General features: G+C 34.6%; 1 protein-coding gene across 6 annotated transcripts in view; it reads right to left on the bottom strand.

The window, feature by feature from the left end:
• The window catches only part of LOC139961053 (neuropilin and tolloid-like protein 2), a 62935-nt gene that overhangs the window by 22335 nt on the left and 19856 nt on the right, over positions 1-20744 (bottom strand). For 3 of the 6 annotated variants that reach the window (XM_071959902.1, XM_071959910.1, XM_071959893.1), the window contains exons 2-3: positions 20260-20407; positions 3026-3127 (exon numbers count right to left, since the gene is read on the bottom strand). In XM_071959902.1, the coding sequence (XP_071816003.1) occupies positions 3026-3127; positions 20260-20320 (163 nt within the window). In that variant the 5' untranslated portion in view covers positions 20321-20407. Of the gene's footprint in view, positions 1-3025; positions 3128-3700; positions 4034-20259; positions 20408-20744 lie in introns of those variants that run through there. The other 3 variants (XM_071959919.1, XM_071959927.1, XM_071959930.1) reach the window with 2 other exon arrangements.

Here is a 20744-nt window from a genome sequence, read left to right as displayed (position 1 = left end):
CATTCATACATGCATACATTCATACATTCATGCATTCATACATTCATACACTCATACATAAATCCATATATCCATACATTCATACGTTCATACGTTCAAACATTCATAAATTTATTCATTCATTCATTGATACATACATTCATTCAATCATACATCAATCCACTCATTCCTTCGTTCATTCTCTCATTCATTCACTCATCTTTTAAACATTATCTCATTCATTCTCTCATTCATTCATTCGTTCGTCCATTCATTCATGGATTCATTAATTCATTCTCTCAACTTTACGTTCCTACAGGAAAGTTACTGTGTAACTAAACTTTTTTTATTTTTTTTATTAGTATGTTATGAGATACAGTGCGGTTACAAGGTTAAATCTCTGTGAAAATCTAAGAAAGGGAACACCCTAAGAAACACCCATGGGGTTTATCTATAGTAGAGTGATCCCAAACAAATATGAAAGGTAAAAAAATAGGATGATGAAATAACGAACCCAGCCCTTCCACAAAGTACACGACCTACACATATAAAATGTAATCTGTAATAAAGTGGGTACATTGATAACAAAAAGAAAAATTGTGTCCTGTAGTTAAAAACACTACATTTATCAACCTCTGATACTAAACCCCAGCCTCCCCTATCCCCGCCCTCCCTCCTTTAATCCCTTCGCATTTAGAATTTTTAAAACTGTTCACTGGGTCAGCGGATCGCCTTGACAAAATTATGGGTAAGGAATTTATGGAGGAGGGGGTGTTGCCATAGCGACGTTAAAGTCGACTCTCATTTAGGGGTTCTGGGGCTCTCCTATATGGCAATAAAAATACAATATGAGACGTGAAGTGGTGCATTATTATGAATATTTAGGCTATAAATTAGATATATGATTTGGTCTACCGCAAGGTAGCGCTAATAACCATTTTGTTTTACATTCGGTACCCAACGAACGAGGGTTGGTATAGGGTGAGGGTGGGGGGGGGGGATGGGAGCTCGTACCCAGACGACGGGAGTGGTCCTTAACATTACCCCTTACCCCATAGAACCTCCATCCTGGTACCCCTCCGAGGAACCACCATCCTCGCACCCCTCCAAGGAACCACCATCTTGGCACCCCTCCAAGGATCTCCAGACGCTTTATGTCAGAACGGTACAAACACGAAGAATATTATACAGGCATATCATTAAACGTTTTCCAATCATAAAAGGAAAATATTGAAAAACATAAGTGAAATACTGAAGAAAGTTCGTTTTTACAGTTGTACAATATGTTGCCAAGCTGTTTAAATTTAGTTGAACCATTGAACTAGTTTTATAAAAAAAAAATGACGTTACCGTAATTTCTATATATAACTTACTATAAATAATCCAGAAAAAATAATTCCGAATTTCATCCTTGGATGTTGTTTTAATTAGGGATATACATATGGTGATATAAATGCAACGCTGGTTCAACGTTGATTTCGAGTTTAAGTTCTCTGAAACTGATTGAACGCAATTCTCCTTTACTCTTTAAATGAATACTTTCTATTAATTTTTTTTTTGATTATTTTTCTCGTATATTTATTAGAAAGTTGCGGCTTCTCCTATTCAATTCAATCTTGTGACGAGACTGGGTGCACATGGAAGAGGTTATAAGTGAAAAGGACGAAAGCAAAATGAAAAAAAAAATGAGAAAATTCAATTATGAAAGGAACGGTCCCAAGTGAGCTGACAATGGAGGGGGGGGTATGACAGGGCGAGTAACAGAAGGACATCCCTACATGTACACCTGTATATTTAGCTTTCGTCATTATAACTGAAGGAACCCATTCAAGTTTACGATACTGATGACACGAATGTATTAATTATGTTACATATTGGCAACAAAATAGCACCAATAAAATATAATTCACATGATTTATTGCTTGAATTCATTTTTAGAACTTTGTATCTTAATTTGAAGTGTGCATGTATGATTCGAACGTTCGTTCGTTCGTTCAATTATTCCCAGCTTCCAAATGAACAAAAATTTAAAGAATTTCTCATGGACAAATTGCCAGTGTAAATATATTAATATGTAATTATACAAATAATCTTTACACAATATACTGTGATCTTACTTCTTGTACCATTGTTGCATGAGAAAGAAGAAAAAGGATGTCCAATATTTATTAAATCGTTTTCCCCTAAGTTCTCCTCAAGATTTTTCATAGATAGAACTATGCATATACATAAAGACACCGTTCACATGAAAACAGCATACCGAGAAAGGTACCCCATACGAAATTTAGATACCCCCCCCCCAAAAAAAAAACTGTTTTCACTCACACTCTGAAACTGTGTTTCTTAACCTTCATTACTCGCTTTCTCTGTATAATACTTGTTAAAAAACAAAAAACAATCTTGAACCGCTGTTTGCATTGGTGGATGAACTTACTCGTCCTGAAAATTGATTGTTTACACCCATAGCTTTGCACCCTTGTGAGTTTTCTGCCTCTAAGATGCGTGGAACCCAGGGTAAAGAAAAAACTGGTCAAAAACTATGTCTAGCTGGTTCAAATGGATTGCATATTGCGCTCATACGATACTATGAAACGCGCGAAAATATAATCTATTAAAAGAGACAAATTGATTATACTATGGCAGGGTGTTATGTAATTGTTATTTGTAAATATTAATTGTAAGTTAATTTACGAAATAAAAAATCCTCAAGACAACGGTGTCCATTATAGCCCAAACTCCTCTTAAGTTTGATTTTCAATTAACGAGCACAAAAAAAGTTGAGAATTTCAACTATTTGTGACTCGGTGCTTTTTTTCAAATGAGTAATACTTTATACGAAGTGTCTGGGCGACAAAATTTCCAAAATAGGATAAAAGTCATTATATAAAAAAAAAAATCATGAAATAAAGTCTAGTTGATTATCCTAGCCTGGTCAAATGCCATCTTGTTTTGAAATCAAACGTTTTAAAATTCGATAAACACTTCCGGACACTTCAGACGATATGCAAATGACTCCTTTATTATGTAAATTAGTAAGTTAACTTACTGTGTCTCATAATTATTGTGGATGCCCGATAGTCTCCTCTTTCCTCGGGTCCTCTACAGAAGTCGACCTGACGTTCTCGATTGTTGGTGATAAATTTCAGGTCTTAAAAAATAAATGTCCACATGGGAGATTATTCCGGGCCGTGAGAGGCAATTACACGTACAATCACAAGAAGAAGAAAATGGTCACAAATTGGTTCCAAGTAGGAGGCGACAAGTAAAAACCTACTTCCAAAAACACTTGGATAAACCGAGATCTCAAACAAGTCAACAAGGAAAAAATCGTCTTGTATTACACGTGGATTGTATTCACCAAAGCTGGATTCAAAACAACAACAACAAAAATACAGAAATAACCCGAAAGAAGACAACTATTACATTCGTCGATGTATATGAACGATAACTCGCGAATCAAACTGATATCATAAATAACAAGCTTTTGCCCTTATTTTCCTTCTCTATCTAAGATCGAGATTTATTATCGAGGAGCGCTCATAAAATTCACTTACAGCTCACGTGTTATTTTTACTGTTACATTAAATATATTACATTGTATACCTCCCTGGATATATATATATGTATGTATATCTATATATGCATCTATGTGTATAAATACAGGTAGGCCTATCTATATACAATATATATACAGATATACATCCAGCCAAAAACAGCTTACTCCTTCCTGTGTTAGCAATTTGACGGAACGCTTAAAATGAATCTTTTCCACAGTGACCTAATTTTGCTCAATAGCAATAAGTGACGCTACCCTTCATCAGATGAAAACATGCACATAACATGCTTCTATTGATAGAGAGAGAGATATTGCGAGAGAAACAATCCCGAGAGGATTTGTTTTGTCTGCTTTTCAAAACCCGTCGATGTTATACAAAGTTGGATGGACAATGATTCTTTAAAGAAATCTTAACCAACCGTGAAAAAGAACTCTTTGACAAAATATCAGACTGATCTAAAAAAAAAAAAAAAAATTGCTGTAATATCGAGAGTTATAAGTGGTATTGAAGAGTCGCTAATTGTGCTGACATTTTAACCGCCAATTTCCCAGAGTAATAGCTTTCGTCCCGACGAAGACGTAGATGATGATCAAGATGATGATGATGATGATGATGATAAGTATTGGCCATAATGTCAATCATCCTTACAGCCATTTCGCTGCCTCGTAATATTTCTCCATCACCTCTATCTTTCTCTCTCTCTGTCTCTCTATCTGTAAATTCCCGCCTTTCAGGAAATGGATGCAACGCATGCAGGCGTTTGCTTTTACGAAATGAAGCGAGAATCAGTTATGTCTTTTTATATTTTTCTCTAACGGGATTGCTGAATCAACGGCACCCACTGTCAAAACAGCTAATATGTTCGGTTCTGGATGAACGAGCGCGACATTTTAGTAGATTATGTACGTTGTCACTTGAAGCGATTTTAGAAATTTTAATACATATATATATAGAAATAAATGAAGCCTATAAAACGAAATTATAGGGGAAAGATTATAAAAAAAAAACAGTCCCTACATCTTCATCTACCTGTTTGATGTTCTGTGTAGTTTTTATCATCTTTGTTTTAACAGGAAATTAGCGAATGGGGTTTTCAAGTTTAAGTCGCCGGATACATAAACTTGTCATTCGTAAATCTGATTTATAGTTTGCAAGTTGAGTGTTATTGTGACTAATAAATAAGCAAGCTTATATTTGTCTAACGATATCGTTCAGGGTTTGATATAAAGTAAGTAACACTGTGGATATATATATATATATATAGGCTCGGTTTGATTTACACCTATATGATAATACATCATTATTATCGTATATTCGTATATATTGAATAAATGCGCTCAAAAACAAAATAAGTCGCGTAAACGCAATTTCGTCAAATGTTTGATCACCGCTAGCAATCTTGACAAATGTATATCAAGTATGATATCATGTTTTTTCATCTGTCATCGTGCATTCTGCATAGTATATTATGTATATACATATATATGATTCATCACAAACCCCTACGGATTTCCAAGAGATCGAAATCCCGCGAAAACTGTCCAATGGGACACAAATGTGTTTAACAGACACAGTGAATGTTTTACTCGGTACTATATGGCCTTGTAAAATGATCCACGTAATGCAAACTGGAGAAGAGGGCTGACACTTCAGCAAATTAAATCGCTAAGAAGAAAAGAGAAAGGAAAAAAGGGAGACGAAGGAGGGAAAAGAAGATAAGCCAGATATAAGGAGAGAAAGAGAGAGGAGGAACTTCTCCTGTTGCTCTTAAAATTGAGCACGACAAGAAAAAAAAAACATAATAATAATAAAGCCGATTGAGAAAAGTTAAACCAAAATTATTTTGATAAGAAAAGGATAAATATATTGAACTTCTCTGTTGTATGTGTAGGCTCTACATTGAAGGAGAAACTGAGAGGCATATGAGAGAGAGAGAGAGAGAGAGAGAGGGGGGGGGGGATATATACATGAGAGAGGTGGAGAGAGATAATTAGAGGGGCTATATGAAACGTAACATCCCATAGACAATGATAATTAGACAATGCTGTTCACTTTAATGGAAACGTGGGACATTCGGTCATATGAGAACTTGACAGGAAAAAACGGGAAAAATTATATCGGTAATTGAAAAATTATCAGCGTGTACTCCCGGTTGGCAGTTACGCGTCAATATTTGTGTATACTCACTTGTTATCAAATATACACCAAGGCTGTTTATTATCAATTAATTGTGATAAATTGTTAAGCTCCATTACACTAAATTCATAACAAAGTTGCCTTCTTACGCATTAAAGATTTACTCTTTTTTTAAATTTTATAATCGTTGATGATATTTTGTTCTCGATATAGTTTGGAGTGCTACTGAGATTTTCTTTCAATGTACTCTGAGTTGAAACTATCCTATAAAACTACAAACTTGTGTGTTTAAAGTAGTATAATATTTTTGGATAAATGGTTTACTAATTATCGCGAGGATACATTTTCCCGCTCAATTTGACTCGATCTGCTGTTGCCACATGGATAATATACGAAGTAAAGACAAGATGAGGGCTTTGAATTATATAGTGAAAACTAAAAAAAAAATTTGCATGAAAATAAAATGTTTGATATGCTAATTATATAATATTATATTAACTTCTCCAGATTAATGACGTAATAGATAGGTCTATCGCTCATAATTTTAAATTTTAATTGGAAATTTTATTTAACATTCAATTTCGTTTCGCAATCATGGGCAATCGAATTTCATTTCGCAAATTTCTTCCAAATACAGTTTTCGTGGGCAAACTTATCTAGTCACTTACATGCACCAGTGATAATGTTTCCACTCATGTACTTGTCAAATTACTGAATATTCCAGTCTCAGTTGAATGTTCTATAAGAAAATGGGTACCCAATTAGCATTGAAAAATGCCCAGATATATGAATATGCATATTTTGATCGGTCTGAGGTTTCGTCAAAAGAGATTACAACGTTCGAATGAAGGTTTCAAATTAGTTTCCGTAACGGTAATTTAAAATTCAATATTGTTTGATGGTTAACTTAAAGGAACGGGTTTTTGTCGTCCGTGATGTCATCCTTCCGTCGAACTCATGTATTACATGAATACCCCCCCCCCCCTTACCCACCCGACACACCCTTGAACTGAGTTGACGTATGCTATAGCTTCCTGACGTGGGTGATGAAATAAAAATAAAAAATGCAGTACGGCAGGGTCAACCGTGGCTAGAAGAAATTAAGAAAACCGGTCGGTAAGAGTTCCGTCATTAAAAGGAAGATTATAAACATAATTCTGTTCTTGGTATGTCATAATAAAAAAATAATATGTGCCAGTAACATTTCTCTAGCTATTGAGATTTATCGAGATAATCTCCTTTAAAATATTCTGAATCTCTGGAATGCCCCTTTAAGGCTAAACTGATGATGACGTCAGATCCTCAGTACAAATCGAATGTTAAAGTTAATCCAATGTTTTGTAAAATTCTAATAATTAAACCAAAAATATGTACATTCAACTTCATATAAACAACAGAAAACCTTTGGATGAAGTTCAATATACCAGTTTGTTCATGGAAAACTTGTAAAGACATTTGTACAACATTTCCCGTTCAGTTTTGTGTAACTGCATTTTGAGTGAACTGACCTGTATCGACTGCGTAATAGACCAAACAGTCCAGTCACTTTAATAGATGAGCCGCACTTGTTTAAAGGGTCGTACATCCGAAATGAAAAATGTTCTAGAAATATAACGGTAAATTTTCGAGTTTTGCTTCCGTGGACTATATCACATTTCAAAATTAATTGTGTATACCTAAAGCCGTCCTTAAATCTTATTTTCTTTGTGGTCTCGGTATTAAATTCAATATCCACAAGGACAAGAGTTTTCAACTCAAGAGGACGGTACCCCTTTAAGTGTCGAAGACATTCAAACTTTACAAGTTCCTTCAGATCAAGATTTGAGCCATGCAGTGCGATGCAAAGATTCTATTTATATATATAATAATTTTTTTTTTAGTTATATTTTATTTATATTCTGTCCTTTTGTATACTTGACATCCTCTTCGCAGCTTTACATGTGGGAAATGAATAGAAGTAATGAGAAATCGAATTTTTGCCTTCTCTTTCATCTGTTCCTATCTTTAAGTAACCTCCATTGTAACGCAAGGTGACAAGTTATGTCTGTAACTCTGCCATATTTCACACAAAACATCGCAAATATCCTCGATTAAAGACCCGAAGGCCTCACTCTTACGAAGGAACGTTGTAAAGTATATATCTCAAAACCAGCCAAGTGCGGTCACGCAATTGAAATCTGATATAGGTAGGGTTTTTTTCTTTTAAAAAAAAAAAACAAACGGAAGAAGAAACTTCCCCCTCTCCCCCCCCCCCCCCAAAAAAAAATTATAATAAAAAATAAATAAAATACGTGATGCTGTCGTTTCATTAACTTAAATCAGAATTAATATTATCTCAAGATAGAGAGGGTTACAGGGAGGGGATGCCGGACGAATACAGTTCAAGACATTAACAAAATACATACCGGTACATACAGAATTTATATATCATTTGTAAAACTAATAACAGTTTTCAGTAATTATATAAATATATGTGTGTGTATATATATAGGCTATATATATATATATAGGCTATATATATATATATATATATATATATATATATATATATACACACACACACACACACACATATATATATATACACACACACACACACACACATATATATATATATATATATATAGGCATATTTTATAATTAAATTACTCAACGGCAGAAATGTAACTAACAGATGCTTTCATTGCGAAGATACTAATTAAATGTTGTTGCATTAGCGTTTAACATTCATATTGAGGAATAGCAGACGGCTGACGCCAAAGTTGCACGTTGACAATAAAGAGGGCGCTATAAACAATAAATATCATACATGAAAGTATAAATACCTGAAGCGCATATACATCGATTCATCTTCCCCTGATGATGAAATGTAGGTTAGGAATGCATCTGTGTAACCTCTATGTACCCAGCGCTTTCATAATATCATTGAAAAATCTTCATTATATCCTTGAATTAGTCTAACAGAAGAATTGAATGAACAATTGGAACGGTAAAGATTCAACTACCGTTTAGGCGATGAAGCATACTAAATTTAAGATATTAAATAATCTAAATATAGAATTGTATTACAAAATATGACGTCGGGCGGGAAGTACTGAAACCAATGATAGCATAACGGGAAAGATGTTCAACCAAAGACGAAATGAGTCCTGTTTTGTTTCTTTATAAAAATTAAATAACAATAAAAAATACTGGCATATTACGGTATGTGGTATTTTTCTGGACTTTATTCTTCAAATCATTTAAAAAGCAATTTTTCAACCATTTTAACATTTTGTCGCGATTATGAAGTCGCTATAATAAAATAATATACAAATAGTATATTCAAATAATATGCTGGTCTCCGATTTCTAAAATAATCTTGCAATTTTTCCAGCCGAGAATTTATATATAACATACACGGTATATTGCAACCGCAACTTCGATACATTCAAGATACATGGGACTTTGGTTTTTACCGACCAGTGTCGCGCTATACCCCCTCTCCCGCCTCCAAAAACATGACTAAACACGAACTTATGAAAAGACAACATTGTGCCGAAGTCCTATATTGTATTGAGTTTCTCTAGTTTATATAGACACAATTTCATACGGTCGTCCTCTGCGTTTGACGTTTTCCAATTTTACCTTCACTTTCGTGTTATTTACTTTAATCTGTTCTGGTTACTGCAGACAGACAATACAGTCACGTGACAAATCGCATATCAATAATTAAATTGAGTCTAGTTTGGTATAAGTGACTAGTCTAGTCAGATATCTATATAAACGTTCAATAAATGTCGAAAAAAGAGAGGCTGAAAAACCTCATCAGAAACACAAACACGCGACCGCCTTCCTTCTTTTGTCAACAAGAGATCGTGCCATTTCTAAGGTTAGAAAGTAGATTTTCTTCACTCGACCATGCAGACTCGATTCATTAGAGGAGAAATAGAGTTGGGAGAGCTACAGGGGAGCTTTACTTACACGGTTCGAAGAGAATGAAAGTCCACCGTCTGACAATAAAATTCTACCACATTCTACGGTATGCTGCAAAGTATATTTCAGGTGCAGTCCATTATGAGTTATCTGTTATTTTAGTCAAATATAGATAGATTGATTGATTGATAGATAAAATGATAGACAGGTTGAAAGAACGAACGAACGAACGAACGAACGGACGAACGAACGAAAGAACGAACGAACGAACGAACGAACGAACGAATGAATGGAAGGATGAATACAGGCATGCATGAATGAATGAATGAATGGATGGATGGATTTATGGATAAATGAATGGATAGATGAATGGATTTATGGATGTATGGATTTATGGATGGATTTATGAACGAATGAATACAGACATGTATGAATGAATGAATAGATGGATGGATGGATGGATGGATTTATGGATGGATGGATTTATGGATAGATTTATGGATAGATGGATGATTTTATGGATGGATGGAAAAATAAAGTTGAAATAAATAAAAATAAATGGATGGATGGATGGATGGATGGATGGATTTATGGATGGATTTATGGATTTATGGATTTATGGATGGATGGATGGATGGATGGATGGATGGATGGATGGATGGATGGATGGATGGATGGATGGATGGATGGATGGATGGATGGATGATCGATCCATCTATCCATCCATCTATGTCTTATTTTTCTATTTAGCAATATGGTTATCGGCTAATATCACAATCGAAAAAAAAGCGGGATTCATGCAATTCAGTTTTCTTATTGTGAAGGACAATGTGGGTGTGGACAGGAGTGGGGAAGAGTTCTAGTATTATTAAGCCAACCCATCAGTTATTTGGACAATAATCGTTGTATTAAAATACCAACCTAAAAACTTGCAAAAAAAACTTGGAACATGTACGAAGCAACAACATACAGAAAAAGACATTTTATTTACAGAATATTTACAATACCTTTTTATCAGTTAAAATTAATCCAAATCTGCTGGGATTAAACAAAACATTCACATTTTTTGACCGATTCATCAAGGATTTTTTATTTTTATTTTTATCAACAATTTTACAATATATTTTATTCACAAAAATATTTCTTGAGATACTAGTAAGGAAGGACGATTATGTTTGCTTATTTGAGATCACAGTAACTTCTTATTACCATGTGCACAGTAAGAGTCATCGTCACATGAAAGCACTGAAGGTATTCAAAAATATGTACAGAAACGTATTAAAGGATCCAACTACTCGAGTTGTCAAGATAAACGTTTTGAACTTTTATTAAGTTGATTTAGATTTAAAAATAATACATTGCGCCAACATCAATACTTCTGTCAATTACAAGGTAACGAAGGCACTTTAAAGCTTCCGTCGATCAATTGTCTCTCAGACATGTTTTCATAGAACAAAATGTGGCCTATAGACGGGGAAGCATGAATGAAGTTGGCTTCAAATTTGACTTTGGTAAATTGGAAAAGATTTGTAGAAAATTGAGTGATGGATGGGAGGTGAGCAAGGATAGTGACACGCAATTGGAAAATCAACTATTTGTTAAATGTCATGCAATTTAAGAAGTCGACTGAAATGAAGCTATTTAAATTCAAATAAAAATGTCTGTCCTATCGTGTGAACTCGAGTGTATTGGAAATTTCCTGTATGTTTTGGTATTAAAGTATCTGGTCGTTTACCCAACTCAAGTTCTCGGTATTCAGTGAAGGCTATATGAATAAAAATTATATATAAATATACTTGAAAAAATACTGGCCCTTTAGAGGAATTCGAGCAAACCCACCCTACTCCCCACCTCCATTCCCATCTGGTGTATATGTTCGGACGCCTTCTAATTAACGATGTTGTTATGTCCCAAAGTTCAGCGAAACCAACAAAGTGAGATAGTGATTCCACTTTAGGCGAGACACCTAAATAGAACAATGCTAGTCCTGTTATATGACGTATTTATTTGCCGTAATCTAGAAAACCAGTCACTCTGTTATCCATCTCCAAGTCATTTGTGAATCTTTAAGTCGGATCTTTATAGGAAAAGATACAGTGGACAAAACTGTAAACATAATGGAAAATTAACGACCATTGGAATGAAAATATAAGAACAATGACAAAAAAATCCCGCCTCCACCGGAAGTTGAAACGTCTGTATATGAGTCAGATATAGAATCAATATATAGAAATACATTTATTAGAATGTATTTCAACCTAAGTATGCGTTTTCGCTGTCACAGTGTATATAGTTAGTTAATGGGGATTTAAGTAACACAAAAGCCGTTTGATTGTAGGTTATACATACAAAGCGTCAGTAATCAAATGATTTGCGATTTTCTTTTCTCCCTCAACCTTTTCATGTATGCATTTAAGAAGACGTTTAAAATAATAATGTTTGTTTAAAATTAAATTTGTATACACGATGGTGTAACAGTCTCATTCAATATAAACGCATTCATCCCAGTACATCTCAGTCCAATTCTATATAGCGCCACCACTTTAGACGCCCTAGTAGCAGACACGAAGTAATGTACGGTATATATATAGATTTATAAGTCGTGAGTTGGGGTCTCAAAGTTTATCAAGCTACAGTTGCTAAAACAATTTCGAGTTACTTTCTTCAAGGTTCTGAATCTCAACAAATTATTTCAAGAAATTGAGAAGTGCTTATTTAGACAACTGTATGCGTTAGTGAGGCAGCATCCTTTGAGAATGATATTGTTGTTCATGGTTGAGCTTCGGTAAACAATATCTGAATTTCTGGCATATTGGAGCAATACACTGTAATATGACGTTCACTGTCATCACAGTAATAATTAAAGATCCAAATGTTTAGTTTGCATATTATTGTTGTTTATGAGGTGATGCGCAAAACCTCGGGACATCATCTTTGTCAAGAACAACAAACAAACAACAACAACAACAATAGCAATCACCACAACCAAATAAGGATATTTTGATGGCCTATATACGATATGCAGACTATTGATGGCGTACAGGATATAGGCCTATTGATGGTCTATACGATATAGGCCTAGTGATGGTCTATAGAGATAAGCCTATAGTGATAGCCTATACGATATAGGCCTATTGATAGACTATACGATGTAGGCATAGTGATGACCTATATGATATTATCCTTTAGTGATAGCCTATACGATATAGGCCTATAGTGATGACCTATAGGATATAAACCTACAGTGATAGCCTATACGATATAGGCCTAGTGATGGCCTATAGGATATAATCCTACAGTGATAGCCTATGCGATATAGGCCTATAGGATATAAGCCTATAGTGATGACCTATAGGATATAAACCTACAGTGATAGCCTATACGATATAGGCCTAGTGATGGCCTATAGGATATAATCCTACAGTGAAAGCCTATACGATATAGGCCTATAGTGATGACCTATAGGATATAAACCTACAGTGATAGCCTATACGATATAGGCCTAGTGATGGCCTATAGGATATAATCCTACAGTGGTAGCCTATACGATATAGGCCAATTGATGGCCTATACGATATAGGCCAACTGGCCTTTTTTTGGGAAATCAAAATATGTCTGCACAAAAGGGCAGACAAGAACAAAGAAAGAGTAACAGAACAAATATTGAGTAAAATGCAAATAAATCCCATCTAATGACGATGAAAATGAACCATTGCAAGATTGATTCAACCGTCTTTAGAGTATACGAATGTACATACGAAAGATGTGCATTAGACCATGGAGCTGTGCATGGCTCAAATTCAAATACAAATCTTGGTTTTATCAAACACTCTTATATCATTAACAAAGCACGTGATTGCTCACACTATATAAGCCTGTTTGGTTTCAGGAAGCTAAGAATTAAAGAACATTTGAACCGGGTCATTAAGTTAATTCATTACTTTTATAATTACGTAACCGTATTTCAAGTTCTTTCCAGATTCACTTAAGCTACGAAACACTTATCAAATCAAACATTCTCGCACAAATAGTATTTTGACTTCCGTCCCAATCCTTATATGTAAAGTAGGTCAGGCGTTATTTAGATCTACGAATGTTATTTATTACATTATTATGAGTTTGTCTCCTATGCCTATGTAGTCGGCTACAGGGGGTCGACCCTCTTCATTAAAAGTAACATAGTTTCTCACATGAGTTCAAACATTTTGCATTTTTTCCCTTCAAGATTTGAAACATACTCGTCGTTTGTGACATTAAGCGATCTATAACAAACATTTTTGTATTCATGTATACAGTTTTTTTGGAAAGCAAAGATTAACTTTACTGTCCCAAAGCAACTGAATTTAAATGAGGTCCCTATATGTCATCTAGAAGGGGGCCGCTATAATATACTGAATATTCTTCTATGTGTTGATAAGAGGCGAGGCAAGCTATGACATGAAGTCTAAGCCTCTTTTTTCTAGATCATGTTACTACCCAAGGGAAATAGAAGAAGACTCTCATCGTCGGCAAACGGCCTTGAGTTTTGTGATATGTTCCACGCCTGATTTGCTACATAATACCTGATGTCTGGTGCAGGGTTTGTCCTCTAGGTCTTCAAAGTTAATATACATACGCTGAAGTATAATACCAGTATCACACACACTAAATATATATATATATATATATATATATATATATATATATATATATATATATATATATATATATATATATATATATATATATATATATATATATATATATATATATCATGATAAAGATTCAGGACTGCAAGGAAAGTGCTCTATGCTATAAAAGCAGAGCCTAAATATATAAGTATATGCCTTGGCAAGTACAGTTGTTACTCGGAGTTTTACGCCCTTATGGTGGCGATCATCAGACAACTGAACAAATACTCGCTGCGCGGGTATTATCCTAAGAGGAACACGAACCCGATTTCTAACGTGCACGGTTCATTGGTTTGAGCCTATTGTGGCGACACTTGGAGATGAAAAACCCGCATTTGCTCAATAAGAGATCCGAATTCTCAATTGATATGGTTGAGCAACAAAATCTCTGATTAGAAATTCTTTTCCTGTTAGTCGCTTTATAAAATGATTTTGAAAACCTCCCCATGGACAGCAGAAACTTGTTTGGGCGCATGCCGCACTTTGCGTTTGTATCTTTGTCGTACAGGAATCCTATCCATTTACCCTTTTGTCCAAGAATATTGGTTTGTTATATGACGCTCTCTATAATCTACAACGATGGCATCAAACTGTGAAATAAGCAACTTATAAATTGAAGTTAGTTAATTATATGTTAAATTATCAGTTCGTTACGAACGTTCAAACTTTCGTCTCATCGGCCTACTTTCCTTCCCACTCATCTTCTTTTCAAGAAGAAAAAAGAATAATAATAAACGAATATAATTTGGAACTTAATGTTTGTGACCTTGGAAAAGATTTGGTGATGTAATTTGATCAACTTTGCCATATCCCAAAATAATACATCAGTAGTGACAAAGTTATGCGTAAACATATTCAAACCTCTGAGTGATATTGGAATATATATTTATATGTATATATTATACGTAAATAATACTAAAAAACAAGTAATGACATTATAATGTTATATAAAACGAAATGAAATGAAATGAGTCCTTGTACCAACAAATTGTGATAAAAATCAACGCAAAATGCTATTTTTTTGGTTGCAGAAATGAATAAGAGTATAGTACAGAGATTTTCAATAATTACAATGATACCAGATTTATTGTATTAATAAGGATCTTTTGGGATGTACATGCCAACAAGTTAAATATGTAATCCATCTATAACCTTCTGTTGGGCCTCAAACTGTTCTAAGAGGCAATAAAGGAGACACCGAATTCTTAACGAAACATCTTAGGGGAACAAAAATTGATTTTAGTCATAATAGCATTCTCCCAAATTTGGCGTCGACGAATTTTTAGTCAATTTCGTTCCGTCTTTGCCAGAGGGTATATATGACTTTAAAGTCCCCCCCAAAAAAATAAAGAAGAAAATAAAAATAAAAGCGATTTTAAATATAAAATAAAAGTAATAGAATAAAAAAAAGTCAAGTGTGTAAATGGTCAGAATATAACATGTTCAAATGATGTCGTAGATGTGTAGGTGGGTGTAGATAGTAACTGAACATACGTTAGTAAAATGGAATGTCACAGTCAACGCAATAGTGTGGATTCTAGCCTACATCATGTGTATATACGGTTTAAAAGAAATAGCTATAGTCATGTGTTTGGCACATGTATAAGGTAGTCTAAAATCTTAATTCATTTATCGAGAGGAGGGGTGGAGTGGTGTTGGGTGGGTGGTGGCCGGAAGGTTAGGATTAGAATATTTACTAAGCAGAATTACTAATAAAAATAACATTGCATTAGAAAGCATATATAGGCCCACGCCACAAAGCGGTGCCAAGAATGTGTGTCCATTATAGTCCTTATCTGGATCAAAAGTTAGGCCTTTCTGTTTATTAGATAATTTAAAAAAGGAGAGGGAGGCCCTCTTCTTATAGATCCACCCCTAAAATTGACTTTTACACGGGCAGAAAAATTCAGTGAAGTTTGTGTACAACAGGTCTGTACCAAAATAATATGTCTGGTAAAAATTTCAAACTTTCAACTTCATATGTTTATTTTCTTGTTTTCAGAGAAATATTTGGTTTGATTAGATAATTTCGTGCTCACCCATGATTCACTTTCAGTTACAAACATAACCTATGGCCCAAACAGTTGTCAACTGCCATCGAGATGATGACAGAAAACAAACCCCCTCCCCGCCCCCCCCCGCCTCCCCCAATAAAAAGTACCTGAAGTTAATAACCTATTGCGTCATACATGTCATACTTTCAATTACTTTCATTTGAAAAATAAATATATCCTTATTTTCATTATCTCGCTATATATTATTCATCATTGCGTGCTTAGAGAACGACTTTAGACAGCAGAATTTATATTTTCTCTCAAATTCTCTCTCTCCTTCTCTTAGAAATTTATATTGTTGATATTCCATATTATTTAAAAACGAAGAAAGAAAAAATTACATAAATAAAAATGTGAAAATATAGAGAAGCAAAAATGAGTGAATAATATCCACTTAAAATATATTTAATGTGTGAATTGCTCCTTTAAGGTCCAATCGATGATGACGTCAGCTTCTTTTTCAAGGCCTAATTGTAAACGTCGAACCATTGTTTGTATATCAAATTTAATAACACTGTCAAATAATTTTCCTTTAAGATCATATCAAATATAACAGAGCACCGAAGCATGTTATACAACATGATTTGTCCTTGATGGTATGTACGGCATCATGTGTCACTTTTGAGAACCATTTATGTCTTATCATTTCTTATTGATTTTTGAGATGTTTCCAAGGAGTTGAGTTTATATTCTATTTGCTAGACTAGTAAGTCCAGTCACTTTGATTGACAAACCTTTGATATTTAAAAGGGGGAGGGGGACATATTTCTTTAAAACAAACATAAAAGTAATAATGCAATGTAGCATACACTGTTGTGACTTGTTTTGTAATTATTCTAATGCAATCTGGTTTGGTTAACGTCATCCATTCCTAAACCGGTTGTATATGGCTTATATTTCTTCCTCGTTTATCGCCAGTTCTTACATACGTTACGACACAGACCCATGCGGGTATACCATATAGAGCATGGGTTCCCTAACTGGGGTGCATAAACCCCCAGGGGGTGCATGAGTCCATCCCAGGGGTTTCGTGAGACGTTTATGAAAGTCAAAACTAGAGTACTTTTTGTTGAACTAAAATCTGATATATCATATAATTTAGTAATGTACAAAAGTCGTACCTATCGACAAACTCTGCAATATTACACTATGAACTTGATCCTTTACGAAGGATTGTTATACATATTATAGTATAATAATGACTCAAATGGTGTCTTGAAAAGTTGGGGCTTCCACTAGGGGGTTCCTGAGGAATGAAATTAGGGAAACCCTGATACAGAGAAGGAAGGGATATAACCAATGCAAAATGGGGAATTGGGTGGTAGTTTCACCATTTGAGTAAGACAACATGTTATTGTTCCCAATTTGTAGGATGCTGGAGAGATTAAGAATTTGCTCCTGAGAAATGTACTTGCCTCTGTTTTCTCTTACAACAAATTTAACTCCACCCTATGCCTATCTCATAACAGAAAGTATTATTCGATACACAAGTTAAGATTTTAATTTTTTTTATTCCTTGCAAGTCCTATACAAGATGACACGATGTAGTCAGTATTGTGAGATCTCTCGTACAAATTTTCTTGTAGATATCTGTTTTTTCTGCAGTCCCTACCCCGGGGGTGGGGTAGGGAACGGGGGACCACTTCCCATCACAAATAATATAGGTTTGATGTATAGGTACAAATGCCTCACAGAGTGGTTACTGAGTCTGAATAAAGTCTTAAATTTATCTTTGAAATATGACATGTTATGGTTTTGTTTTGCTTTCTCGTTAAAAATTGGCAAATTTATGATAATTATAGGCCTACTATAAAACGCCTAAATCACGCTAAACAATTGTGCATTAGCTTCGACAGAGTTTGATTTCAATCAACAAGAACAACAACAAAATTAAAAATAGTTGACAGCATTTTGCAAAAATTTTTTTTTTATGTAATTGATATCAATATTGAAAGGTTCTGGGTGACGACGAAATATAACTTAACGGAATTCGTCAGTTTATATAATGCATCACTTTTGTTTAGTTGCTTAAAACAATCTTGGCGATGTCTGTCTGTCGTATGATCAAGTTAACAATATTATTTTGATTAATACGGTAGTTTCAGCAAAATTGCCACAAACTGGCGACGTAACGACTTGCTTTATGGTATATGGAAACTAAAGTGGAAGTGATTATGTATTACAATTTTTACTTTACTCTAAAAGCTGTTATTCAAATACCAGTCATTAATTCAACATCAGAGGCAAAAATTTCCCATTTTTCTTTTTTAATTATAAAGAAAGGGAAATATTTTGAAACATTAATCGATTTTATTTGTAAATCAATCTACACTTGAACATCAATTTATTGGTTAAAATATCAATTTTTTTTGTAATGAAGTATATTTATTTTGCTGTAAACTGTCTTCCAGAGGCGAATTCATTCATTTTATTCTTTAATTAAAACGGCTGTTATAACATTTTCACGAGGATTTGTTTCCCCCTCGCCATCAAATAAAACGTGATTAGGAACGTGAATATAAGTCTTATAAAAAAACATAGACTAATCACACGAGCATAGCAGCAAAGAGTTCATATTTAACATATAATACAAGTACCTTGATTAAATCTAGTGAGAAGTGTGGTTACCAAAAAGAGGCAGCTGCTTTAATATTTGGAGGCTGTATACCTGGGGGAAGGGACCAGGGGACTGGAACTCCTCCGGGGCCGGGGTCAATAATAGGAAGCCCGGGCAAATACAGGACAACGAATAATGTATTTCGATGGTATATTTAAAACATTAATAATAAAACAAAATATGTATGTATATATCTTTGTGTGTGGGTGGGCGGGGAGGGGGGGCGGCTGTTGACAAATAATTGTCCACGAAGCCCGATTTGGCGCTGGACGCCTCTCGGTGGGTGCCAAAACCAATGCAAGATGAAGTCGTTTATGATACTGATAACAAAATGGATTTTTTTTTGTATACATAAATACGAGGATGTTACGTTATGTACACTCTGCCTATACCAATGTAATATAACAAGCAAACCCATACGAGTATAATGACACTCAAAATATCGCTTGGGGAGTCTGCTATCTTGACAACTGTGGCGGTTCTATGTTGTGATTTACATAATCCACGTATAGTGTAGACTATACTGACTACAACTGAAAATACAACAACATGAATGTGGGAAACACACAAGAGTATAGTTGAATGACAGCTAAGTTGACGAGGAGAATGAAGGATATATTCTTGAGATAAGATACGGTACGTTCCAACGTTGATGCGGAGATAAAGAATGGATTTCGGCAGGAAAAAAAAAAGAAGTAGCAGTTTCATATATTTTATGTTTTTATCTTGCAGCTATACAAAGAACACTTTAAAGAGGGTTTATATGTTTCTATTGATCCTTTCGGCTGTTTAGGATATCCACATCAAATGTGTGGAATGCTCCTTTAAGGTCATATTGATGATGACGTCATAGGTTTAGTACAGAGTGAATAATAAACCAAACAGAGTATTTGTCCTAACAAATACTGGAAAGATAACAGAAAGTGGACTTACCTCTAGTAATGTGCACATGATTTCAAAGGTGCGGGGGAGCAGTGGGAGAAAAATTCTACCCCCCCCCTCCCCCAACCGACTGACTTAGGTAGAATTATGAACTTTTATGGAAGGACGTTCTGGGCTAGGAGAAATAGTCTAATTCGTACCCACCTGAAAAATCCCACCCAACTGGCAATATGTGGGTGGGACATGCAACCCCTCCCCCCCCCTGTATAAGCTACTACACTCTCCCCATTTGTTGTTATCCCTTGTGAAACATGTTGATTGCGATATGAATGACGAGTTAATTTCTATATATATGGTGACATAATAATATGCAAACTATGTGAACGTTATACTCCTGTTTAGTTTCACATAGAAGTTTTTTATTCTCAGAATAGATCAACTTTACTTACCAAGGCATTTAATGGTGTCTGCTATTTTGATCTTCATATTTAGATGTATTTTCTGAATCATATTGAAATGATTTTCTTGGTATATCTTCGTCGCGTCAACTTAACTTCGTCATCTCTTCCCCGAAAATTAAACATGGAAAGTAAGAATCTGAAAATAGATTTTAAAAAAGACAACATTATAATGAGAAACAGTAAAGTAATCCTCTTTTGCAGGAAAATACCTCTGTTACTTTCACTTTAATAATAAATTATAAGTTGGATGTTCATGAAGGAATGGTATATAACATAAGGGAGGATTTGGGCTGGGAGTATCACCCCCTCTCCCTTTTTTAACCACACACCAATATCACAAGTACAGTAGTTATATAGTTATACTAGTTAGACCTAACTATGGACCTATCTAAAGTCTAAATATGCCTCGAAATGCCCCTTCATGGGAGTCGGCATCAACGACCCACACAGGCCAGTCTTCATTTCTAGAATCC

This window comes from Apostichopus japonicus, chromosome 3, assembly GCF_037975245.1.
Source record: "Apostichopus japonicus isolate 1M-3 chromosome 3, ASM3797524v1, whole genome shotgun sequence".
NCBI classification, from domain to species: Eukaryota; Metazoa; Echinodermata; class Holothuroidea; order Aspidochirotida; family Stichopodidae; genus Apostichopus; species Apostichopus japonicus.
Note: the sequence above shows the minus strand (reverse complement) of the source record. Positions and strands in the feature narration are given on the sequence as shown.